The sequence below is a fragment of the Talpa europaea genome (genome assembly GCF_964194135.1).
Source record: "Talpa europaea genome assembly, chromosome: 4".
NCBI classification, from domain to species: domain Eukaryota; kingdom Metazoa; phylum Chordata; class Mammalia; order Eulipotyphla; family Talpidae; genus Talpa; species Talpa europaea.
Window position 1 is genome coordinate 26,192,792 of NC_140070.1, and position 26,828 is coordinate 26,219,619.

At 36.4% G+C, this 26,828-nt stretch overlaps 1 protein-coding gene across 1 annotated transcript; it reads left to right on the forward strand.

Moving 5' to 3' along the window:
- Positions 1-676: 676 nt before the first annotated feature.
- On the forward strand, positions 677-26,135 carry TIPARP (TCDD inducible poly(ADP-ribose) polymerase). Its single transcript, XM_084231152.1, has 5 exons — positions 677-1,623; positions 17,127-17,295; positions 18,599-18,759; positions 24,439-24,717; positions 25,622-26,135. The coding sequence occupies exons 1-5, from the start codon at positions 707-709 to the stop codon at positions 26,067-26,069; spliced, it is 1,974 nt and encodes a 657-aa protein (XP_084087278.1). The 5' UTR covers positions 677-706; the 3' UTR covers positions 26,070-26,135.
- Positions 26,136-26,828: the final 693 nt, after the last annotated feature.

The following is a 26,828-nucleotide window of genomic DNA, read 5'->3' on the forward strand; positions in this document are numbered from 1 at the left end:
CCATCTCCAGTAGTGGCAGTGTTTTGGGGATTGCAGAAGGAGACCTTTAGTTAGCATTCTTGGGAAATGTATTGGAATTTTCTCAATATAGAAATGCTTTTACAGGCTCTTGGCTTTCTCCCATGTAACATTTCCTGTAAGATCCCCTGTTTGCTGAGTGTAGCCTCACACCCCATATTCATTTACTCACTAACTTCGAAGTTTATCTTTCACTTGATGAACTTTTCTGCATAGAAAGTTTTTGTTGCCGCATGAGATAAGGGATAACTTAGAAGAGAGCCGTTGCAATGAGGATGCCCTTCTGCCATCATTTAAGCTCACTTGTTTCTAACCCTCACCCTCCATCCTGCCTCAGACTTAGAGTAAAAATTCATACACCAGCAGAATTACAAATCATTTTGTATTAAGTCCACCAATAAACGAGAGGGACCTATTAGAAAATAACTGTCTCTTTTTTGCTTTTTTCTCCTGTGGGCTTTTGAACAGCCTTGGTTGTGTTGAAGCCTTGGTTCCTCAGTCAAATTTACCATTTAAGCATGAAATATGATACAAGAGGAGTGATTCTGGGACTTAGTCACAGACTAAAACAAAACGTTTTGATGAGTGAATGGGATTCAGTTGTTGTTAGCTTGTAAATGATCATTTTCTCTCCTTTCCTCTGATAAGATTTTTAGACTCTGAAGAACAATTGGAATTAATCCACATTATGGAAATGGAAGCCACTGAACCTGAGCCAGACTGTGTAGTGCAGCCTCCCTCTCCTCCTGATGACTTCTCATGCCAAATGAGACTCTCTGAGAAGATCGCTCCGTTGAAGACTTGTTTTAAGAAAAAGGACCAGAAGAGACTGGGAACTGGAACCCTGAGGTCTTTGAGGCCAATACTGAACACTTTGCTAGAATCTGGCTCACTTGATGGGGTTTTCAGGTCTCGAAACCAGAGTGCAGATGATAGCAGCTTACATGAACCTATGGGGAAAAAGCCCCTAGAAATCAATCCATCGTGTTCACCAACCGATAACAATATGCCTGTCCTGATTCCTGAGAGGACGAATGTCAGGGGCCAAATACCAGAAGCCCATCCTTCTACTGAGGCTCCAGAACAAGTGGTCCCAATCCAGGATCACAGCTTTCCACCAGAAACCATCAGTGGGACAGTTGCAGATTCTACAGCAGGACACTTTCAGACTGACCTTTTGCACACAGTTTCAAGTGATGTTCCCTCTAGTCCTGAATGCATAGACAAAGTCATGGATTATGTTCCAGGGGTTTTCCAAGACAACAGTTTTACAATCCAGTACATTTTGGACACCAGTGATAAGTTGAATACCGAGCTCTTTCAGGACAAAAGTGAGGAAGCTTCCCTTGACCTTGTGTTTGAATTGGTGAACCAGCTACAGTATCACACTCACCAAGAGAATGGAATTGAAATTTGCATGGACTTTTTGCAAGGCACTTGTATTTATGGCAGGGATTGTTTGAAGCACCACACAATTTTGCCCTATCATTGGCAGGTGAAGAGAACAACTTCTCAAAAGTGGCAGAGTGTATCCAATGATTCCCAGGAGCACTTGGAAAGATTTTACTGTAACCCAGAGAATGATAGAATGAGAATGAAGTATGGGTATGTATTTGTAATTACTTTAAAACTGTTATTAAAGAGAAAGAGGCTAAAAGCTTAGTAAGGAGGCTTCTTTTCAGTAGTAGCCTAACAGGTTTTCTTCTATTTTTCATTGTTGTTCTTCTGATTGTATGCTATCCTGATTTTTCCATGGTGGTTGAATGCAGACTAGGTACCTAACCAGACAGTGAAGGTTTTGTGATTTGAACAATTCAGATGTCACTCTGCAATATTGTGTGACTGACAAGTTGCATATACATTGAGTGTTGTGAATTAAACACAGTTTTAACCATACAGGAGAGCTTGCTTTTGAAAGAAAATCTGTGGTGAATCCTACTATATAACATAGATAACGAAAACCTAATTTATCTAAAGTTTTGCATATTGTGTAACTCCTATTTTTTTTAAAGGAAAGTAGTATTTGTTTATTTTGTATCCCTGTTTTGCATGATATAAATTTTCTGAAGTTCCCAAACGTCTGAATCATGCCTAAACAAGTTAAATTTGTTTCCTTAAAGCTTTTTTACCATTATGTTTATTAATCTGTTTATCTTACAGAGGAAATAAATTGTATTATTTTAACCCAAATCTTTTAACAGTGAGTGAAGGAAATATTTATGTTAGTTGGTATATTACCATTTTTAAGGGTAAAAATTAGTTACCTTTATATTTTTGTATACAAGGTATGTATAATTAAGTTATTTGAGTATGGATATCTAAGCAATCACTGATGGAACTGATAGTTTCACATTTGAATTCTATCTGAACTTTAAAATGAAGAAAATGGTAGTTGCCACACATAAAGTCGCTAATGCAAAAATGGCTATATAATATTAGCCTTCCTAGGGTTTTAAGCATTACTATTTCTAGGCTGTTTCTCCTGTAATGTAGGTATTAATATTTATTTGTGTTTGACCAAGACTAAGGGTTAAAGTTATATGGGAAGATAAGAACACATTTATCCATGCTGTTTGACTTGGGAGAACATGAGGGCAACCTGACAGAGTCACAGATAATGAATGGCCTGATGTAGTGCATAGAGGCATGACCCAGAGGGAGGGAAAATATGCTGAGTATCCTAAAACAGAAGTGCAGGAGAAAAACCTTCCTGAGTGTTATCTTTGTTTACAGATAAATTGGGTTACACTATCTAAGTGTCTGGATAATCAGCATGCAAATGGTAGCAGTAAACCATTTCCAAGTTGTCTAATTCTGTTAGTTTTGATGTGTTCTAACACAGTGCCGGAGCATTGTTGATATTACAGAAACCTAGTCTTTTCTTTTTTCCACTTGTCCCCTTTAGTATTAGTTAAGCGGTTTTCTTTTACTAATTTTGTTATATAAATACACAAATCTGTGTATCTTTTCATTAATTATGAGACAAAAACTTTGCACCTTGTGTTTCAAAAAGGATTAATGGAGCAAGGAAACAATAAAAGGTACAGATTTAAAAACAGTGTTATGTAGAAAAATCCTTGGGCTTTCTTGATCATAAAAGTATTACTTTGAGATTGTATTGTCAGATTGCTTTGCTGATATAACAAACACATCTGCAATTCTATCTTGCTTGAGTAGCAAAATTCTTACAGTCTATAATGAAGCTAACATTTTTTAAAGCCAGCACAACATTGAGAGAAATGTTTTCTGTTTTTATCTTAAATTTTTTTTTTTTTAAGATTTATTTTTATTTATTTGTGCATACAAGAACTGGGGTGTAGGGCAGAGTTGCAGAAGGCGGAGCACAACAGGCAAATCTATTGAAAGACACTGCTGAGGGGAGCACCGGGCTAGACTGGAAAGGTCTGATGCACTATGTGGGTTAGCTCCCCTGCCAGGGTTGGAACTCATGCTGCATATAGCTTGATAGTGCTGACTTTAACCCCTGCGCCACCAGGGAGGCCCTTACGTTTTTTTTTTTTATATAAAGGTATTGTCGAGAATTTCTGTTGCCCATGAGCTAGCAATTCTAATTGATATGTCAAGGGTAGTTAAATTTATATGCTCTTGGAGCACCTCTAATTCTTCCATCTCCAGATTGCAAAACTGTGGAATTCTGGCCTCCAACTTCGCTCTTATGAAGCAAATTTCCAGTCCGCTGAGTACTTCAGCATCTTAGTACATTAAGTTTCTATCTGTTTGATTTGGTCAGGAAGGAACTAGTGGGATTATTGTTTAACACATTACATTCTGTTACCAGAAAGACAGGATTTTGAGCCCAGAAAATCCAGGAACTCAAGATCAGCAGCATATTGGGTATTTTATCCTTTAGTAAGATTGCTTTGCTGAAGGCTAGTCATAAATATAGACCCAGAAGCATGAATCATTTATACAGTAGTAGCAGGGTGCTTGATTTCCAAGTCAGTTTTAATGAAATAAGCTGTTTTATTAATACTTGATGAAAAGTATGAGTGAATTAATTACTGTTGCTGCTGCTACATTATTAATGGTAATGAGTGGTCCTGCCCTGATAAAAATAGCAAAAAGTATTGACAAAGTGAAATTCTCCATGGACTGCAGGAAGAAATGTTACAAGACTGTAGATGGCTAACTGTTGAAATTAGGCTTTTGGGAAGTTGACCTGTGGTCATTGCAACCTGGTTTTCCTTGTATTCCAAAGCGATGTTGTGTTTCCTGGCAACAAGATGCAGATAACGGCATGTTGGGCCTTGCTGAGAGACTCACAAACAAGCTGGAGCAGACCAGGTTCACATGGTTACCACATTATTTGGCTAAAGCTATTAATCTCTGTGGTCAGGCCTGTAAAGCTGGTATATCTGTGCAGATTGCATATAATCAGGAAGTGTATGTTCAGCTTTGTAGATGTTTCAGTCAGTCCTAGCAATCTTTGGATTCAGGAATATAATGAATGACATTTATTCCACTTGTATTCAGTAGTTTATCTGACTTTTGTAAATCATTATTATATGCTATATCCATAATACTTAAGAGTGTGGCGCTTGGGGAAGGTTCATAATTCTGGGTCTCTAGCAGAGACAAAAGTTCATAGTTTGCAACTGCAGAGAAAATACTTTGTTTAGCAAATTACTGACTTTAAAATCTAAATTAGATGTACATAATGCTCATTTTATTCTTAAGGATGAAGTTGGAAAAGTTGAGCTAAATAAGTTCAGGTTCATTCCAACTCTTTAGTCAAGATGTTTAGCTACTAAAAACACATTTTAAAAAGAATTTCAATAGTAATAGATGTTTGCTTGGTTCATTATAATGAAATTATCTTAATTATTTTCCAGTTTTACTTTCACCATAAATTATGATATAATCCCACTCTGCTTTCTCACTCTGCTTTTTTACATCTGCAGATATTTATAACATCATCAACTAGGAACTGGTTGTATGTTTGAACTCTCCATGTTGAGATGCCATGGCTTCTTTTGCACTCAGGATCGGCTTTGGAGAATTTCCAATTTTCAAATATGCAGTTAAGAAAGCATTGAATGTTGTGTTTTCAATTAAGAAAACACAGTCTCTGACATTTAAGGCACTCATCCTTAGTATAAAGTGTTATTAAATGGCAGGACTAAGCAGTTTTAAAAGTGCCTCACCAACTTTGTGGAATATTACTATAGAAATTGAAGTTGTGGGGATGTGTAAATCTCCCTGTAGCAACTAAGATCATTGGTTTTCATATTATTTTCATTTTAAAGTGTGCTAGAATGGTCTCTGGTTATTATCACCCATAAAGAACTGGCACTCTGCAAACCTTACTTGATGGTAACCTTTGGTGAAAATATGATCAGTAATTACTTCTAATTCTGAATTTTCTGAAGAGTGTATGAGTGAAGAAAAAAGTTGCAAACCCTAATTCAATCCTTAATTTTTCTCAGAGGACATTTCTTTTCTGCTCTTTCGGGATTAGAACTTATTGATAAAGGAGGGAGTTTTACTTTTGTCTTAAGCTTAGAGTGTTGTCATGGTCTTTGTGTTAAGTGATTTTGATTGTTAATTGCTCTTAGATGACTTTTTTTTTTTTATCTGTCCAAGGGACAATGCCATTAAATGAGTTAACAGGAACTCTGTGAAAGAAGATGGGGAAAAATGGATATTAATGATAAAATAGTGTGGTGTTATTTTCTATGTGATTTACAGAGTAGATTATCTAAACTAGAGCAAGGTCCTGGAGTAGTTAAATTAGCTAAGTTAATGCTGGCCTGCACAGCTGTGATGATGTATGAACTAACTCATTATGTGTTATTGATAACACTAGAGAGAGAAGAACAGCTGAAACTTACTATGCCTTGTGACTTTTTGGTATTTCTTGAATATACACAGCTGGATGAGTTTGAATTTATTTAAAAAATTCTTGCCTAAGAGAAAGAGAGAGCTCCATAAGCAGGAACTATGTTTGAAGTGACTTTCAAAATATGTGCCTTATGCTTTGGGATAAAGCGGTCCAATGAATTATTTTTTGCACCTCTTTATGCTACATTTACATATGAAATAAAACTAATTAGCTTCTGTCTATACTAATCCAGAGAAGTACTGTATCTATGTAGACCTATGGTGGGAATCAATAGCAATCATTCATTTATTCCCTTTCTGGTTTTTTGTCAGTAAGTAGATTAGACTTTTTGAAACAGCTGTCATCTGGCTTCAGGTTGAGGTTTGTCTGTTCCTGATATATTTATGGTAATGAAAATGAACCTTGCAAAAGGCAAAGATGAGTAAAACTTCTAAATCAGACTGGAGGAAATAGCTTGTAAGATTAACTGGCAATCTGTAAAAATAATTGCATGGTACATTATGCATTTTCTTATTAAGTTGACTCTAAGGCTTTTGTTTTTCATTGTAAATAAAAGGAAAAAAGTAAAACAACTTAAAACTTCATTCTGCTATGTGGACATGCAGAAAAATGCTGCTTTTGACTGGTTCTATGCCTCTGTGAATCTGTTTCCGTTTCTTTTTACAATAGAATTTCTAGATTCTAGATTTGTCATAAAGCAAAGGTAAATTCATAAATTCTTATCTGTGTGTCTCTGAATTTAGTGAGTCTTCCATTTGTGTTGGTTTAAGAGCTATTTCTAAAGGGTGACACTGTATGTAGCCCGTATAAACCTTTACTGCTCAGAATGCTACTAAAATCCAGTCATTTGAGATTGCAACTGTTTTTCTTATCACGTCTATTTTATTATCCCCTGCTTTGAAAATATTAGATTCTGCATCCTTGTCCGAAGGTTGTTTTTTTTTTCAAATCACATTTAAGGTTACAATTTGAGGTTCTCTTACCCTAGTTCAAGAACCTTTACTAATTGCCACTGTGCTGTTTGTGAGTTTCATGTGCCTTTTTGTGGAAGGATATTTTAAGTACATGTTTCCCCTGCTAGCTGAAAGCAGAACATTCCTGTTTGGTATATTATTTTGGGGGGCAGGGAGTACTATTACCATAATTATATAGAAAAATATTTTGAATATACTAAGTCATGCCAAATAGGAATGTTCTACATAGTAGAGGAAAACCTATGCATGTGTATATCATTTTTTGCAAAGGGAAAAAACAAGTATATTTTGAGTTACAAGATGTTTCTCGATTATCCTGGACCAGCTTTCTATAAGACTGGTTCAAATTGGATCCTTGTGCAAAAAACTTATTTTGTGAAAGTAGTTTCTCTTTTAAATAAAACTGGGAGCTAAACTGAAGTGAATATTAATGAATTTATGTCTTCAGAAGACACAGTACCAGGCTTGTGCCATTTTCTGCTTCATTCTGGATTTGAAATTGTTAGGTAATAGCCTAAGATCTTCAGTTGACCTATACTTTGCAATACCATAAATACAGACTGTGTACAAAGAAATAAAATACTTCTGTAGCTCCCTATTTCTAACAAACACACATTTAGGTGTGACAGAACTTTAATAAAACCAGATATAATTTTTATATTTATAAATTATTTATGGCATTGCTTTCTAAGAACCAAGAATTAATGCTGCCTGTCCTCTCTATAGTATATGCAATCTAGCCTCAATTTAAAATTTGTCTTTGTAAATGTTAAACTTAATCCAGCTCAATCTCTGACACATTAACTGAAGTCTTTAATATTTAATATATAATAATTCCTTGTTAATCGGGGAATTTTAAATTATAAGGGGTAGGTTCTGCAAAACTTTGAAATCTTTGAAAATAAAAGGTTTTATATAGATTCCACTTAGTCACTTGGTAGTTTGTAAAGATTTATATTTGATCTGTGCAAAAAGACAGTATTGCAGTTTTAGGCTTAATAAAACCAATTCTGTAATCAGAAATTCAGATTTTAGAAGTTGATAATATTAATAAACTTAAGTTGTGAAACTCCTAGCTTTCCTTACTGACAGAACCAGTTACTGTTGCTAGGACAAGCATAGAAGGGAGTTAACTAAAAATTCCTATTTGCCGTGTGCACACAACCACATGTGACTGTCTACTCAATCTTTCCCAACTCTGTGCTGCTTGCTTCCTGGTAACACCACTTGGCCAGTAAAGAACCTTTGCGTGGTCACCACAATGGAAGGTGCTCTTTCACAGGAGAATGAGAACGTTAACATGACTGTTCCCTTTCAAGGTCTACAGAAACCAGTGATTTGTAAGTATGCATGCCACAGAATATTGTGTAAGGCGTGCATTAGAACTCCCCGTGACTAAGTTGTCTGAGAAAGAGTTCAAAAATTTGTATTCTTTATGCAAATGGATGTCCTTTATTTTGGTACTATTGCTTCTGATTTGTGAAAAGTCGTGTGTTGAAACAAGCACTTCTCATAATGATTGAAAAATTAGCTTAGGCCACACTTACAGGAATTTCTTTATTACATTAATCTTTTTTTTTAGATTAAGAGAGTCTTAAACTGTCCCTGCACATTTGACATGTAGCCATAGTGTTTGGGTGACCACCTTTGCTCTAAATTTTTAACAGCACCTGGAATAGGCAGGGAAGAATGGCAGGGGTTGCGGACCCCAGGGTGAACCTGGCTTGCAGTAAGTAGTGCATGTGCTTGCAGAATCTTGCCTGCGCCCTGTGATCTTCACAGCCCCTTCTGCTGATGAGAGCATAGAGAGGGCAAATGGCACAAAATACGCTAAATAATTTCCTGCTGTGGTTGGTCTTTGGTTTCTAACTGCCACCTGGCTTTGCTTTTTAATTTCCAGACATTGAGAGAACAAAAATAAGCGCAAGAGAAATATTAGGTTTGCCTTCCAAGGTTTAATTACCCACCCTAATAAAAGAAAGACATCCTTGAATGGGAGTAGATATGATGTGAAACAGAAGGAACTTTGCTTGCTTTCTGACACTTGGATTGTCCAAATGCTGCCAGATATTTGAAGCAGTGTGTAAAATGTTCTACAGTTTTGGACTGTCTTAACTAATTGAGTCTATCAAAGACACTTGGCTTTGTAGAATCCCTATCCCTAGGAAAAGTTACTGACTTAAACCTTGAAAGTTTTTATGGTCTAGTTTATAAAACTAAACCAATAAAAAAATTATCTCTCAAAATTTAAAAACTATTAAGCAATTTTAGCATTTACTTTTAAAGTACTGATTTTACAATATTTATGTAGAGGAATTTTATAAACAAATATATTCCAGCCCTCTTTAAATGTTCCTAAATTCTATATCCACAAAATTGAATTATTTAGTATCTGTGCATTGAACACATGGCTTTTTTTTTATTGTGCAGTAACTGGATAATTTAAGGTAGTGTAAAGCAGGATACATATTTTTAAGATCTAATGTGTACTTTCTATCCCAGCTGTTTTTGTACAAAATAAATTTCACTTCCTCTTCAGGCCATGGTTGAGAATTGTAACTTAAGTCACCTTGGAGTCTCAGGATATGAGTGAATTTAGATAGAGGTTAAGAAATTTTTCTGGTATGTTCAGAGTACAAAATTTTAAACCCATGCCTTCATATAAATAGATTGCAGTGAGATCTAATATCATAAGTATACTTTCTATTTGTGAAAATTTAGACTTAGACATATCTTATTAGATAGTTCTTTTGTAGTCTTCAATGTTTTATTTTTTAAAAAAGATTTATTTATATAAACACGAGTTGGGGTGTAGGCCGGGGGGTGGGCAGTGAGAGGATTCACCAGAGACCGAGTGGGGAACAGAACAGGCGGATTGACTGAAATACACTGCTGAGGGGAGTAGGGGGGAGACAGAAGAGGTTTGCTGCGCCCTGTGGGTAGCTCCCTGACCGGAGATGGAACTCCTGTATCAGTGGCTGTGAATCGCTTCCTAGTGTTGAGACTTAACTAGGGAGGCCGTTGATGTTAGTTTTATAATAAAAATTAAAAGCTCAAATTAACAGTATTGTATGCTATTTTCTCAAGTGTATGTTGTAATTTGCTTTTAGTGGTTACTTGGGTAGAGGGGACTTCATCTTATATTGTATTACTTATGGGTTTAAAATACATTTATATGTATTCAAATGGTTATGTCTTGGAACAAAATTTTTGAGAGGATACTTAGTGTTGGGTGCTTAGTTTTCCGTATGTGTTTGAAGATTATAAAATTATGAAAGCTTAAAAATAGGTTATCTTTTCATTTAGGAGACCTACCTGTCTGCCTTTTTTTTCTCTTTTCATTTTTATTCACTGTTCACACTCTAGAATGACTTTTAAGACCACAGATTAGATGTCTAACAGTTTGTAAATCAGACATGGGATTTAGCACATAGATAAGTGTGATTCCAGATAGCACTCAGTACGAACTTGTTGCCTTCTCATTCACCTCTTTCTGAGATATCCATACAGAATCTTGCCTCATTATTTTTTTTACCATAAAGACATACAAGTATTTTATTGGTATGTACTTACAGAAACAAACTAGATTTTGTTACATTGGCGATTTCTCATTCATTGTTGATAGTGAAACTTGAAGCAGGCCGTTACTGAATTAATGTATTTTTTATTTTAAAAAATTATTTTCTTACATCATTGTTAATTTTTGGACAATATTTGATTTTTCCCCTCAGGTGAAGTCCTCGTAGTTCTCCCATAACCATAGTACTTGTGATGCAAGAATCTTAGCAGGCTATAGAATAGATGACTATTTCTATACTTTCAAAGCAGAAAGAGTACATGGCTAGTAATAACTACACTGCTTTCACAAAATAGTTGATATTGTGTATGCCATGGCTATGATTTTCATCACCTTGTAACATATTTGAAGGGATATATAAGCTGCCAGATAGTCCAGCATTGCTAAATGAATTCCTGGAAACATCAAAGCCACATATCAAGAGCCAGCTATATTTTGTGTGCCTGTGAAATTTCTTTTAGCAGCAGCAAACATATTCCATCTGTCATGCCTGTCTCAAGTCTAAATATTCTCCATACGGCATTTGATCTTTATCCTTCTATCATTATGACCCTCAGTTTTAGGAGACATTTTCACTTTATATCACAGTAATGAAATAAGAGAACCTATTAATTGTGTCAAGTTAGTCCAATTGGATAGAAGCAGGTGTTAATTAGTTTGAGGTCATAGGTTTATCCTTGTAGAAACCAGTTAACTCTTACAGGCAAGAAGTCAAGCTTCCAAATCTAATCTGTCTGATTAAAACTATACTGAGTAGGGTCCAGAAATCTTTATATTTAATTGACCTCTGATGCAGTTAAAATTATATCTTATTTTTATCATCTTCCCAATTAAAGGTGTTCCACCTCGCACAATTCCTGTTTCATTTAACAGCACCATTATCCGTTTACCCAGATCAAAAAACATGGGGGCACATCCTGGACTTGTACCACTCTTAAGCCGCACATGTAATTATCTGCCAGACAATTAGTTTCTAACTCTTAAATGCTGTCTCAAATCATCTCCACTGTTGCCTTCTTAGTTCTCTATTATCATTTGTCTTATGCGCAGTTCTAATAGCTGTCGATGGCTAAGCACAGAATAAAAAAAATAAATGCTAATAAATGGTAGGCAAATACTTATTTCCACTCCCTACCCTTTCTCACAAATAAGTCCTCTATACCACTACTGTTGGAATGACCTTTATAAAAAGCAGGCTTGAACCTTACTGAAAATCCACCAGTCATGCCTATTGCCAACGGAATCAAGTATTAACCTCTTAATGCAGCCAACAAAGCTCTTCATTAAACTGCCCCAGCCAGCTATCTAGTCCCGTCTTACACACACACACACACACATACTTTGACCTCATACATGAAGCGCATGTGCTAAACGCTCTTGGATCTCTCATGCCTCGCTCCGTTAACCTCAATTCATGTCATTCACGTCGCATGTGGCATCCTGCCGCTTGTCACCAGCTTGGTGGCTGGCCAGACTTGGTTCTCATTTCATCTGCTCTGGGACACCTGCTTTGATTCCCCTTTCCTAACCCCTTTTCCAGTAGAGGTAAACTCTCTCTGAATTATTCCCAGACCACCTTTGTGCCACATTTCTTCACTGTGCCACAAAATTTGTCTCTCTTCCCACATTAGCATTTTGCTTGTTTCATCATTTTATCCCCATTACATAGTCCTGTCTGTCTAATGTGTCTGTTTATGATGATTTCTTGATCATGTTTCTTTCTTGGTTTCAGACAACTTAAATTTGCCGAAAATGTACAATCCCAAGAACTATTTATCTGACAAATCATATTTTTACTAATTTTCTATTTCATTCAGCAACTATTTAGTAGTTTTGGTTTTCATTCCAGCTGTTTGTCATTTACATTGTAAACCTCTTTTATTTCATAGTATTTGAAATATATATTGAAGAAGTGATGGTGTGTGGTTTTCTGACTTAGTGTGGGTGTTAGTATTCTATAGATTGGATGACACATCTTGGAAAGTGTTAGCTTAGTATGTCAAGATATTTGTTGAGTAGGAGGAGAACCATTATTGTAAAGCATGTAAAATATGAGGATGGGTGTCCTTTTCAGAATTTCAAATTAGCTTTGTATCTGGATTCTTATTGGTATATGTTTGGTGGTATGTTAGTAGGCAAAGCATGTAGATAAGTATTGTTAATATTTCTACAGGTTTGTTTTTTTTTAAGATTTTATTTATGCATACAAGAACTGGGGTACAAGCCAGAGGCATGAGGAGGGTGGGAGGATCCACCAGAGACAGAGTAGGAAACAGAATAGGCAGATTGACTGAAATACACTGCTGAGGGGAGCAGCGGGCGAGACAGGAGAGGTCTGCTGCACCATGTGTGTTGCTCCCTGGCCAGGGATCGAACTCGTGCTGCAGTGGCTGCAGATAGCTTCATAGGCTGCGTCTTAACCCCTGCGCCACCAGGGAGGCCCTATTTCTGCCGTTTAATTCATTCTTGCCTTTATATAAAAACCAACAATCTGTTTGCAGGATTTATTTTTCTGATTAATCATGATAGGATTATATGTTGGCTAAATCAGTCCGGATTGATTTGATTGAGTGATATAGTTAACAAAATCAAAATTCACTGCACAGCTACTATCTCCCATAGTCACGCTTGTCTTGGGATGCCCTTAGGTCAGATAGGGTTTTTATTCGCCAAGATAATAGTACTCTTCTTTTACAAAACCATACCTTCCAATTTCTAGCACTGTCACTGTTATTCATTTTTCACATATGCTGTATTTTTTATTTTTTTAATTATAAATTTTATTTTTATATTCCCCATACAATTGCGGCAGCCTTATTTTGACCCCAATCCCTCCCCTCCCCGCCCCCCACCCCCCATAGCGTGTCTCTGGTTCATAGTTGTTTGTTGATTTTGATTTTTACTTTCTTACAGTTATTCTTTTTCCTGGTCCCTTATTTAAGTTTTCTAGATTCCTGCCATGAGTGAGACCATCTATGCTGTATTTTTTAAACACACTTTGGTCTTATATCATTATCTGATCAATATTTTAAATGCCTACCTTTGTTAAGGTTCTCACATCCTCAGTTCATTACCTGACATCTCTCACATTGCCTGTTATATCCAGGGTCACATCTCCTCATTCTTATGTACCCCTGTCTAGAAAGTTTCCATTTCTAACTCTGTGCACTCTGATCCTATCCCTCCTTGCCCTCTCTCTTCTTCCAAGAAGTTAAATGCTTGAAAAATTCTTTTCTAGTTCTTCCATACAATCCTTTCATTGTAATATTTACTTTTATTTAAACAGCTCCTAAAAAATTCTTACAGAAAACTATCTTGGATTGATACAGTAAAAGGCTCTTAATTTTCCTGACCTTTGTCCATTCCTAGAAGCCAATAACTACCTCCTCTCCCATAATGATACATGCCTCTTCTTTGTCCTCTCATTCCTGGAATGTGTTTGCCACCGATGAATTTAGAGGGGCAGATATACTGCTTCTTTGGTTTTGCACTTTGTTAGTTATTTCTCTCTTGAAGCCCCAGAAAGCTAAGGAATACAACTGTTTCATTCTTTGTGTATTGCCTAATACAGCCCACCATCACCATTACCACACAGAGGACTCAATGACTGCTTTATGATAATCGGAAGCAGTGGTTTGACAAAGAAGTGTAGTGGATGTTGAACATTTGTCATCCATATTGTATGTGCTTATACTTGTGCATATTGAGAAGGAAAAGGCTTGGGATTTTTTAAGTATTGCCTGTTTAAGGGAGAGCAGGTGGTAAGATTAATCTTAAAAAGATAATTTAATGTTTTTCAGATTTGTTGTTTTGTCTCTGTCAAGTCTAGAAAAGCATATTGAAAATCAGATAGAGCTAAAACAGTGCTTTGATACATCAATCCAAAGAAGAGTTGATTGTAGTAAATTAGGAATTGTCATAGACATTTCATAATGCCCAAAGGACTGAAGTGCACAGAGAATGTAACAGAAGCTGCAGTTTTGAATGTCATTCTCATGCAAATCATTATCTATGAAGACTTAATAATACAGGCTTAAACAGAAATTGCTAGAGTGATGTCCAGAATAAAATCTGACACTTTAACAGCAGAAAAGCATTAGCTGTTTGTATATAATACATGTGAACACAGTGGCTGCTATTCTGAGAATGCCTTAAAAAAACACATAGGATTGTTAACTCATAATTAGGAGCAGTTACTGGGTAAAAAGCTTAAAGGAGGGAAAAATCTGTTTAAAAATTAAATTGATCTTAAGGGGAAGAGGAGATTTGTTTGTCTGCTCCATGATAATATCAGATTCTTCTAAGATGGTAATTGTTTAAAGCAACTTGATATAAGATTTAATCTAGGTATAAAAATTCTGGTTTTCAGTGTGTTGGGTTTTTTTTTTTTTTTTAACCTTTTTAAAGGATTTCCCATAAACATTTTTATTTTTGGATTAAATAGACCTTTTTACCAGAAATAATTTTAAGCAATGACCAAATGTGATTTTAAACTCTGTTGTCTTTCTTGCATTTCACACTTAATTAAAATTGTGGGGTTTTTTTAAGATCACAAGTTAGTAATCTTTCTAAACTAAAAAATTTGAGAATTTGGAAGATCTTTAGGAATCTAAAAGAACCCGATTCATAAATTATAAACATTGGAGTGGAAGGTGGGAAATAGATTTTGCTTCCTTGACATTTGCCAAGTGTGTTTATTGAGAACCGTTAATAGGTGGGTGTTCATGGGAGAAAGAGCAATGTCATAGGTTTGGAAGAATACTTTATAGCCCTTGCCACAGTTCTTCAGTATCTGCCTTAGCTTATTAAAGGGACTGAGGAAAGACTGCAGTAAGTAAATTGTTTAACTTTATGTAAGCAAGAGTTTTAAAACTTTTGACCACAGAATGTTTTTTGTACAAAATACCTACTAACAGTTCTTCAAGTAAGTATTCCTAACAGCAGAGTTTGGAAAATTTTTCATAAGCCAACAAAACTCATGGGTCAAATTTAACACACCCTTTTCAAAACCTAACTTATAGATGGGAAATAAATTTATTACAGGGAATAGCTGTCTGAAACACCTGCATTTTACATGAACCAGTTGTTATGAGTGCCACTATCTGGATTATCCTTGTGTTATAAACATTCATTTAGAAATCTGTGGTGGAGGGCCTCCCTGGTGGTGCAGGGCGTTAAGCACAGCACTATGAAGCAGTCCACAGCCTCTGCGGCATGAGTTCCATCCCCAGCCGGCCAGGGAGCAACCCACATGGCGCAGCAGACCTCTCCTGTCTCGCCCGCTGCTCCCCTCAGCAGTGTATTTCCGTCAGTTTGCCTGTTCTGTTTCCTACTCTGTCTCTGGTGAATCCTCTTGCACACACACACACTCTCTCTCCCTCTCTCTCATCTCTGGCCAGTACCCCAGCTCTTGTATGCATAAATAAATAAATCTTTAAAAAAAAAGGGTGGAAAGTATGAAGAAATATATTTGGAAGCAGTCACTCTGCTAATATCAGTGATACTTGATACTTTTTATTTTTCTTAGATTTTCAAATATACATGAAAAGAGAAAATACAATGGATATTTTGCCAGTTACTTAAAATAATGGTTCACATGTTGCAAACACTAGGTGAAGTTCCATTTAAAAAGAAAACATAAGTGTTTTTTAATTGAGCCACTCTTCAAAAAAAATTAATTTTTTTTAATGATTCTGATTCTTTTTTTTAAAAGATTTATTTACTCATGAATACAAGAGTCAGGGTGTAGGTCAGAGGTGGGGGGGAGGGGGCGTGAGAGGATTTACCAGAGACAGACTGGGAGCAGAACGGAGGGAGCAGAACAGGAGGATCGACTGAAATACACTGCTGAGGGAAGCACAGGGCAAAACAGGAGAGAGCTGTTGCACCATGTGGGTCATTTGATCCCTGTACGGATCAAATCTGTGTCAAATCTGTGCCGCAATTGCCAACAGCTTCATAGTGCTGAGACTTAACCTCTTGTGCCACCAGGGAGGCCCTGATTCTGATTCTTATAGAATTTTTGCCCCCAACAGTTTAGAGATGTTTGTGAAGTGCTGATTCAGCAACAACAGACCAGAAAACAAAATGACAAAGATATCATAGCTCAGCTCATAATAATCCAGTTTTTTCTTGATATTTTGACAACTTTCTTGCCTCCCCCACCCCTTGTATAAAAGATACCATTGTTGGATGGATTAGGGGTACTCGCCTCACCTGGCATCATATAATTTTTTCCCCTTTTTTGCCTTCTTTCATTTGGTAATGTGTCGTATTCCTGTGTTGGGTTAGTCAGACTAAAGCCTCTGAATAAAAGAACAAACTTAGAGAAGTTCTTTAGTTTCTGTGTCTGCTTCTTGCCTTCCTATGTCCTTTGTCATCCTAAAACTGACTCCCTGATGGAGGGCATGGTTTGGCTCATTCTGCTTTGGGATTACGTTGAATGGTTTAGGCTATTGATGCTGTGGTATGGAATCAATCCTGTTATAACTCAATGACCTGGAAATTTTGGTCTTGTCAAGAAAAGGCATGTAGGAAATAAGGAAACAAATCAGTAACACCCTTTTCTCCAAAAAAGCAAGTTTTAAAAACTCTACAGTGCCCTATACTAGATATTTTTAATGTCTGATAAGATGTTTAGAGACTTCTATTTTGCAGACATATTAATAGTTTGCTTTTTATTGGATCTTTTTAGAGGACAAGAATTTTGGGCAGATTTGAATGCCATGAGTGTATATGAAACAACTGAATTTGACCAACTACGAAGGCTGTCCACACCACCCTCTAGCAATGTCAACTCTATTTATCACACAGTCTGGAAATTCTTCTGTAGGGACCACTTTGGATGGAGAGAATATCCTGAGGTATTTACAGGTTCTTTTTCCAAAAAGTACATTTAAATTTTTGCCTTTCACTGTTCTTCCCTTTTTCCTTCACTACAATGACTAGACAGAACTACAACTCAAAGCGATTACACATGTAATATTGAGTCTTTTTGATGAAAGCAACACTTTCCTTTTTTGATTTTATTGTAAGTGTATTTCTTTCCATTAATCTCCTAGAATTCATAAATAAAATACCACTATTATCAGAAAGATCAGAATCTTATACAGTAGAAACCAAGTATTTACAGTGATAAGTACTCAGACTTAGTGCCAAACTTTGGAATAATTTTAAAGAGGTAAATACTGGTATAACTGTCGATTGTATCTGGCTCCTAGGCTCTTGGTGATTGAATCGTGTGTGTACTTACAGAAGTCTAGTGGGAAGCATTCACTTTTAAGTCCCTGGGGAAAGTGTTTGAAAATGTTTATTGAACTGTGGTCAGGCAGATCAGTCATTTAATATCCTATCATATGTGCCTATGCATCCTTAGTCTGAGATGGTAAAAATAGCTCCTCAATCACAAAGCTAGGTTTTAAAATGACGATGGTTTACTTTGCCTTTGAATGAGAATTGAGTCAGGTATAAACACCCTGAAATGGACTTTAGAGATTAATTTCACATTCCAAAGCGCAGACCTTTTCACTTTGATTTAATAAATTCATTTTTATCCCTACAGAAAGAGAGACGTTACCTGCCTACCTTAGGTTTTTTTGTTTTGTTTTTGTTTTTGTTTTTGTTTTGGGCAATAGGAAATAAAAATGACCTGGTATGTTAATTGCTATAAATGCAATAAAGAGTTAAAATTTCTGACTTTTTCTTTTATGTAACTACTAGTAGCTAACTAAGAAGCTGTTTAAAAATGTATTCTCAGAATACTTTGATTGTCCCTGTTTTTCCTTAGGTTTCTTGGGTTTGGAAATTAATAGGCTTATTTGCACTGTATATGCTAGCATCTGTATACACTACCAATTTCTCTTCTGAAAATGCCCTTAAATATAAACAAAATCTCTAGGCTAAGATCTCAATATAGAATAGAGTAAGTCCCTGAACCTCACATAAGGTAGTAATACATGCTCTTCAGAACAAGAAACATCTTCCTCCTCTGCATCTTTGCAATTTTTTTTTTAATTCTGAATAATTTGACTCACTGTGCTTTATTAAAACTTTTGATGTTAACATTCAGGTTAACTTTTTGCTTTTAGTTACATTAACATTTTTCGTATTTTATATTGATTGTTTATTAACTTGATTTTTTTTCTTTACCTCTTTTCAACTTCATAGTCTGTTGTTCGATTGATTGAAGAAGCAAACTCTCGGGGTCTGAAAGAGGTCCGATTCATGATGTGGAACAACCACTACATCCTCCACAACTCTTTCTTCAGGAGAGAAATAAAAAGGAGACCCCTCTTCCGCTCCTGTTTTATACTCCTTCCATATTTACAGTAAGTGATCAATGGGAAGTTTTATCTTTACTCTGATATTAATGTTAATGTACAACTAAGCACCTAGAAGAAAAAGATTTGAAATTAACGACTAATTTGGTATTACCTAAAGAATATTATTATAGAATGTGAAATTCATTATTTTGGGGGTTTGATTTTTTGAAAAATAGCATTCACATAACACAACACTAAAAGAATGACTATTCTGTTGGATTTTTTGAACTGAAAAGCAAAGTGGAGTTAATATTTTTCCCCCAAATAAAAGTAGTGTCTGGGGGGGTTACATTTGCCACCTTTGTGGAAAATAAAGTTTTCTGTTGATAACTTCTTATGTTAGGGCAATATTTCACAGCCCAGGTAAACTACCAGGAAAAAAAGGGAGAGTCCATCCTTATATGGTGATAGTGATATGTTATTCATACTTGCTCAAGTGAATAGGAAGAAATCAGCTTTTAAAAATAATTTGCATTCTCATTTGTACAGTAAGGCCCTTCTCCCTGTACTGTTCCATAAAATACTTTTGAACCTGAACTCATTCTTCTGAACTGTGAGCACTTCTCCATTTTACCAGGTGCTGTTTTTTTCCCTCTCTAAATAGGTCATTGGCACATTTCCATAGATGCCAAACTGTAGGGCATATTATGATTAGCATGGTCATTTTTGAAAGTCCTTATTTCTTAGAATCATATACACCATATTTAGATCCTGACTTTTAATTTTTATTTTATTTACTTGGTGCCTAATTTTATGATAGTTTTAGGAACTTGGAGGGCTACTGTGATATTGGTTACTTTTCTGATCTTTGAGGTGAAGATGCTCTTTTTATTTTTTTATTAGGAGTTCATTTCAAGCCCACACTGTGTTGTCCCCAGATCATTGTGACAGAATCTTAATGTTTCTAATTCTGAGATTGCAAAGGGAGCATTAAAAACAAAATACATGAAAAATAAGTATAAATCCCTGAAATGCTTAGTGTCCAAAAGCAATTTTTAATACAGCCGTGTTTGAAATCTGTATTGGCTTAGAATAAATGTATGCTTTCTTCCTAGTCCAAATGTGAACATTATTACCTTGTAGGGGTTTTTTTTTCTTCTCTATTAGAAGCTAATAATAAAAAAAAAAGCCATTTCTGTAATTTCACTAGCACAGCTGGAGACAGTGTCAGCATCCAGTAGTTAGGAACATATTGTCCTCATCGTGAGATGGTAGAACTCATTACTGAAACCAGCAGCATGTCGTGCTGAGCCAATCAAAGAGATGTAGCTTCTGTGTGAGAGTAGGAATACTCATGAGTGCTATGTTATTGGGGGAGTTTCACAGAATGGTGAAAATTGATTTGTTTTCACCCTAAGACAAGTAATTATGAATTACCCTCCCCCCTTAAGAAAGACTTAGACTTGTTTTATGAAAGTATGAGCTATAAAAATAGTAGTAGAATTATGCCTCAAATATAGCCTTGCTATTAATAACATAGGCTTACAAGAGAACAAAGTCACCGTTTCCGCTTTCTTTTTAAAATTTTCTATTTTAGTCATCTGAAACAACCAAAATCAGCTATCAAGTGGGAAATCAAATATATTATGCAGACTCTTTTGCAAAAAAAGAGCAAAGCAGCAGCGAATTCACCAGGATGGGATGGAGTAAATGCAGCCCTCAGTTTCAATATGCCTAGAGTCTGGTGTTGAGGGGCTCTCAGAGTGGCCTAATACAGGGAGAAAAAGGAGGGAGGGTGTTATTAGTTCCACAAAGCAGAAGTAGCTTGACTTACAGAGAAACCTTGATCTTAGCTAGGAAGAAAGTTTAAATTAGCTTTTTAAGGGTTGGTAAATACCAAGGGTCAAAGATAAACATAGGTGTCAAAAGGGCCAACTCAGGGAATCAAAGATCCCTATGAATTGGGAATGCTAGATAGAGGGTGGTAAGGTGGAAACAGGGCTAGGAGGCTGACTTTGTGAATTTCCTTCAAATTCAGGTCTTACAAATGAGGGTTTCACTGCTGCCTTTTTTTTTTTCCTTTTCCAGTTTTATTTAGATATAATTGCCATACAACATTGTCAGTTTAAGTATGTGTTTCTGTGTGAGTGTGCGTGTGTGTGTATACACACATATATTGCAAAATAGTTAACAATAAGTCTTGTTAACATCCATTACCTCATAGTTAGAAAAGCATTTTTTTCCTTTGCTTACTGCACTTTAATGGGACTGACTAAAAATAGCTTATTCTTTAATATTCTTAGAATACTTGAATTGCAATTGCATAAGCAAGCAAATCTCAGGTTGAAAGGTCTGGGGGTACATCGCAACTGAAAGAATATCTGTCCCTTGCAGTCACCTCATGGTCATGAGAAAGCCTGGTACAGTTTCTTTGAATCCTCACCAGAAAGGATAAAGTGAATTAATTTGTGCTTGTAACTGAAGTTGGGTTAGGAAATGCCCTTCAATATGGCAAGGAAAGAGGAGAATGATAGATGGCCAGAGATCCTGAAAATCCATTCTTCAGAGATCCTTGAGTGTAAGCTCTGTACCTATCAACTTTGGCTCTAAAAAAAGGGCTAGTACTGTGAAGCATGCAGCATGTCTTTGGAATAACCATGAGCTGAATACAAACTCCTCAGAATTCTCTGAAAATAAAAGCATGTTTGTAACTGTGCTTAGAATATATGTATATTTTTTAAAGATTTATTTATTTATGCATACAAGAACTGGGGTGTAAGCCAGAGGTGTGGGGGGGTGGGGTGAGAGTGGGCAGCAGAACAGGCAGATCTACCGAAACACTCTGCTGAGGGGAGCAGCGGGCGAGACAAAAGAGGTTAGCTTCCTGGCAGGCTGGGGATCGAACTGGTGCTGCAGTGGCTGGTGATAGCTTGATAGCGCTGTCTTTAACCCCTGTGCCACCAGGGATGCCCTAGAATATATTTTTTTAACCTATGTCAACTAGTGGAAGTCAGATACACATTTTAGGTTTTAATGCAATTAAGATGTTAGCTTGTTAAAAATAAGCAACTACAGGTCAGATTAGATACTGTAGATGCTATATGTTATAAATATTTACATATAAATATACGTGTAGATCTATGACTATATAATTTAATATCTTTGGATGGATAGGATTTATTTACACAGGCTCATATTCAAGCATGAGTGAATAAATAGTAGACCCCAGCCCATGAAATAGAAAAGCATAGATATATTTGAAACTTTCATTTGATGGAACTAGATTTTAGGGAGAAGTGGTATTAGAAGGGAAAAAAGCAGAGTCTCTTGGCTGTCAGCGCCAGGTTTTCAGTTTGGCTGCAAATAACCTACAACCTATTTGGAGCATAGTACTTGGGAGAGTTTTACCCTTCTCCTCTCCACCCAGAAATCTCTGGTAACTTCAACCCCTGATAATACTGGAAAACCTGGTGGGCTGGAACTTCTACCTCTTTGCAGTAAAGGAATAGAGCGAACAGTTCAAAAGGGAGGGTTTCCTGTCCTTCCTGCAGAATAGTGATTTTTTTTTTTAAGGATCTTAAAAGGAGACTTTTTAGAATCTTATTAAATCATTGGGGCTTCTCTTGAAAAATATACCACTGCAAAGACAATTTGTAAGTCCTGGAACCTGTCCCCGACCCTTCCCCCTTGACACCCACCTCTCACAAAAGAACTTTGAGACGAGATAGATTATGGCACAGCTACTTGAAGGAAGTTAGATAAAGCAGTTGTGCCTCTATGGCTTTTAGGTCCTTATCAAGCCAGCTTTTGAAGTAGTGGTGGTGGTGGTGGTATGTGTAGAGGAAAGAATTAGGCAAACCTGGGTAGTAATCCTGGTATCCATCCATCTCCTTCAAGCCTTGTGGGGGAATTAAAATACAAACATGAGGGCCTCCCCTGGTGGCGCAGCTGTTGAGTGCTGGGCTGCGGGGCTGCCCGCAGCTTCTGCAGCACTGGTTCTATCCCCGGCTGCTGGCGGGGTGGGGGGTGGAGGGGGTGGGGGGGGTGTCCCACATGGCGCGACAGACCTCTCCTGTTGTGCCCGCTGCTCCCCTCAGCAGTGTGTTTCCTCAGTCTGACTGTTCGGTTCCCGTGAATTCTGGTGAATTCTCTCACCCTCCTGTGCTTCTGACTGTACCCAATGCTTGTATAAATAAATAAATAAATCTTAAAAAAAAAAAAAGTGCAACTCAATTCTTTGAAAAAAAAAAACAAACAAACATGAATGTATACAACAAATTGTGAAGTGTATGGAAATGGAGAGCATTTGAGCTTAAAAACTAGAGACACCTGGATTCACATCCTGCATCTGCTTACTCTTTTTATTAGAAAAATGGTGGCCTAGGGGTTAAGTCTCAGCGCTATAACTGCAGTGCCCTGAGTTCAATCCCCAGCCACATATGGCGCAGCAGACCTCTCCTGTCTCTCCTGCTGTTCCTCTCAGCAGTGTATTTCAGTAGATCTGCCTCTTCTGCTCCCCGCTCTTTCTGGTAAATCCTCTCATCTCCCCCACTTCTACCCTCCACACCTCTGGCCTACACCCCAGTACTTCTATGCATAAATAAATAAAATAAATCTAAAAGATAAGAAATGTAGAGATAACAAAGCCATCTTTCAGGGTTGTTATGATGATTATTGACAATGTGTGTAAATTATATGCTTAGTATAAAGCAACTATGAATATAAGGATTAATGGTAAGAAACATTCTTTCGGGATTAGATTCATGTTCACCTATAGTTGTAACCTGTGTCATAAAGTACTTTTGAAAATCTGTTTACTAATCCATTGGCAAACTTAACTGCTTCCTTGTGACTACCATATGCTTGATGAGTGCTGTAGTAGCCCAATCCTGAATCTGAGACTCAAGGCCAGTTTCCTTTCCTCTGCTTCCTCTCTTTTGCTCTGTTTTGAAATTAGCCAAGAAATGTAAACTTCAGCATTTAATCCAGCAGAACTAGGTAGTGGATCAAAGTTGCTGCTTTTTAAAATTAATCTTCAAAGTAACAACCTGAATTTAAATGTTCAAGGATGTGCATTCTGATGTCTAGAGCTTAACCTTATTAGCTCCATCATGAGTACACTTAAAGCTATAAAATCTGATTAGTATTGAGGGTTTTGTTGTGCTGTGTGATGTTAAAAAATGAAATACTGCCAACTCAGCTTTCAATGCCTACTCCATGATTTTTGTTTTTATGTAAAAAGTAAAACTCTCTTTTTTTTTTATACTTGTTCTTCTCCCTGTAAGCTCCCTGTTTTTTACCTTCCTTACCTTCTCTCTCCCTCAATCTGCTTCACTACCCTACATAGTCTTTAATAATATGTTTTCCACTTAGTAAGCAAAGTTTGAAGAATGCATATAAATTATCATTGCTCCCTTCAGTTTCTTTAACTATATAGGCAAATGGAAGGAGTCTGGGATTCAAAAAATAAAAGATAATCATAAGTTGGTTCTTGCTTGCTTGCCTTGTAACAGTACATTCCAGAGTTTTCTCCACAGGGAGGAAGCTAGGAAGAAGCTAATAGGTTGTCTGTGTACAGGCAAATTTTGCTGTTTTTTTCCCTAATAGATTGTTTTTTAATATTGTTTTTTAAAAAGCATTTTAAGTCATGCAAATTACAATATTCAGTAGTGCCATAGAGCACGGTAATGTAAGATGAACTTATTTCTGAGAATTTTACATGGACATCCTTTCTCTCCCTTCTAGAACACTTGGTGGTGTTCCCACACAGGCTCCTCCACCTCTTGAAGCAACCTCATCATCACAAATCATCTGCCCAGATGGGGTTACCTCAGCAAACTTTTACCCTGAAACTTGGATTTATATGCATCCATCTCAGGACTTTATCCAAGTGCCTGTTTCTGCAGAGGACAAAAGTTACCGAATCATTTATAATCTCTTTCATAAGACTGTGCCTGAATTTAAATATAGAATTTTGCAGATATTAAGAGTCCAAAACCAGTTTCTTTGGGAGAAATATAAAAGGTGAGTCAGCAGTGTGAGAAAGTGCAACAGAGCTTTTTTTTTCAACTGAGGTGTAATTGACATATTAGTTCCAGGTACACAACATAATTTGATATTTGTATATGTTGTAAAGTGATCACATTAACTCTAGTTAACATGTATTCTCATAGTAATTTTCAAATATTATATACAGTACTGTTAGCTATCATCACCATGGTGTATGTTACAACTCCATGACATATTTATTTTGTAATTTTAGTTATAACTTTATGGTAAATATATAAATACCTTTATAATAAATTATTTTTCTTAATATAGCTTGTGATAAATGCAGGACCTGATAATGAAGATTTGCATAGAACGTAATATGTTCATATTTTATCATATATTAACATATATAATACTCATAATAGGCAGGCCTATGAATAGGATTACTATAAACTACATTTTACAGAGAGGAAACTGAGTGGCAGAAGAGTTTGATAACCTGTCAACTGAGTTGACAGGTTAATAAAATATGGTGCTGAAATTTGAACCCAGGCAGTCTAGCACCAGAGGCCTTGCTCTTAAACATGTTACCGTGCTGCTGGTCAGTCAAAAAACAAATGAATGTATTATAAAAAGAATATAGAGAGAGAGGTTTGGATTGGTGGAATTAGACAAGGAAGCCATCTCAGTGGGTAAGGTGTGAGGACTTGATTAGAAATGGAAGAGAAAACAAGTGAATGGTTTGTAGAGAAAAAAATGAAAAGGAAAAAATAAGTTTAAATTTAATGTGATTTTTGATGGCATTTTGCCTTTGATAATTGCTTTAACATTTCTTCCTCCTTGACACTATAAAGAGTGTCAAGGAGGACTACATCATTTCTATTAAATTGATCTATACCTTTCTTCTTCTGAATTCCCTGTCTACTCTTTGCATTAGGAAAAAGGAATATATGAACAGGAAAATGTTTGGCCGTGACAGAATAATAAACGAGAGACATTTATTTCATGGAACATCCCAGGATGTGGTGGATGGAATCTGCAAGCACAACTTTGACCCTCGGGTCTGTGGAAAACATGCTACAATGTTTGGACAAGGAAGTTATTTTGCAAAGAAGGCAAGCTACTCTCACAACTTTTCTAAGAAATCCTCCAAAGGAGTCCATTTCATGTTTCTGGCTAAAGTGCTAACTGGCAGATACACGATGGGCAGTCATGGCATGAGGAGGCCCCCTCCGGTTAATCCTGGCAGTGTTACCAGTGACCTCTATGACTCTTGTGTGGATAATTTCTTTGAGCCTCAGATTTTTGTCATTTTTAATGATGACCAGAGTTACCCTTATTTTGTTATCCAATATGAAGAAGTCAGTAACACTGTTTCCATTTGAAAAATCTTGGTACTGCTAAATTATTTGATATGAACTCAATCCAGCATTTGTAGCAGGTTTTGAATGGGTGGGATAGAATGGAAGAAAGCATTGGAAATTAACAGGGCACTTCTAAGACCCATTTTTTTAAGTGCTAGAAAGTGAAAATTTTTTAAGAAAAACAGGTTTTAAATGACCACTTATTCTTTAATGACTTACTAATTGTTGTTAGTGTACACAGTATGAAAAAACCTACAGATTACATACTCTTCATTCACACTTGGACATGTAGGCAGCAGTGTTTGTAGAATATTTTTTTAAAAAAGAAACTGAACAGCCTACTAATATAACTTGAGCCTGATAGAAGTTTGGCCAAATAAAATGGAGGCTCTAAGCAAAGTGAGGATTCTATTACTTACAATGCTAAAACTGACAGAAACTAGTACTACCATACTTATTCCCTGTTCAGAACATCACTACTAAGGCATAGGGTAAGTCTATGAAATTCTCATGGGTGGACTGAAATCTACACCCAACCAGACAGCATCAATAACTAACTTTTGCCAAGTTTACCTTAGAATTTGGACTTCTGTTGGAAAAGTTTAAAAAGGAACTATTTAAAAAGGTTTTGTCACCAGCAAAATTTTTCACTTAGTTATGTGAAATGTGATTCTCATATTGTTAAACTTCAAACCTTGAAAAACTCAGTCTCTTCCATTATCATCCATCTTAATTTGAAGGAGTTGGACAGCTAATTTGGTTAAAGTCAGTTCTGAGGAT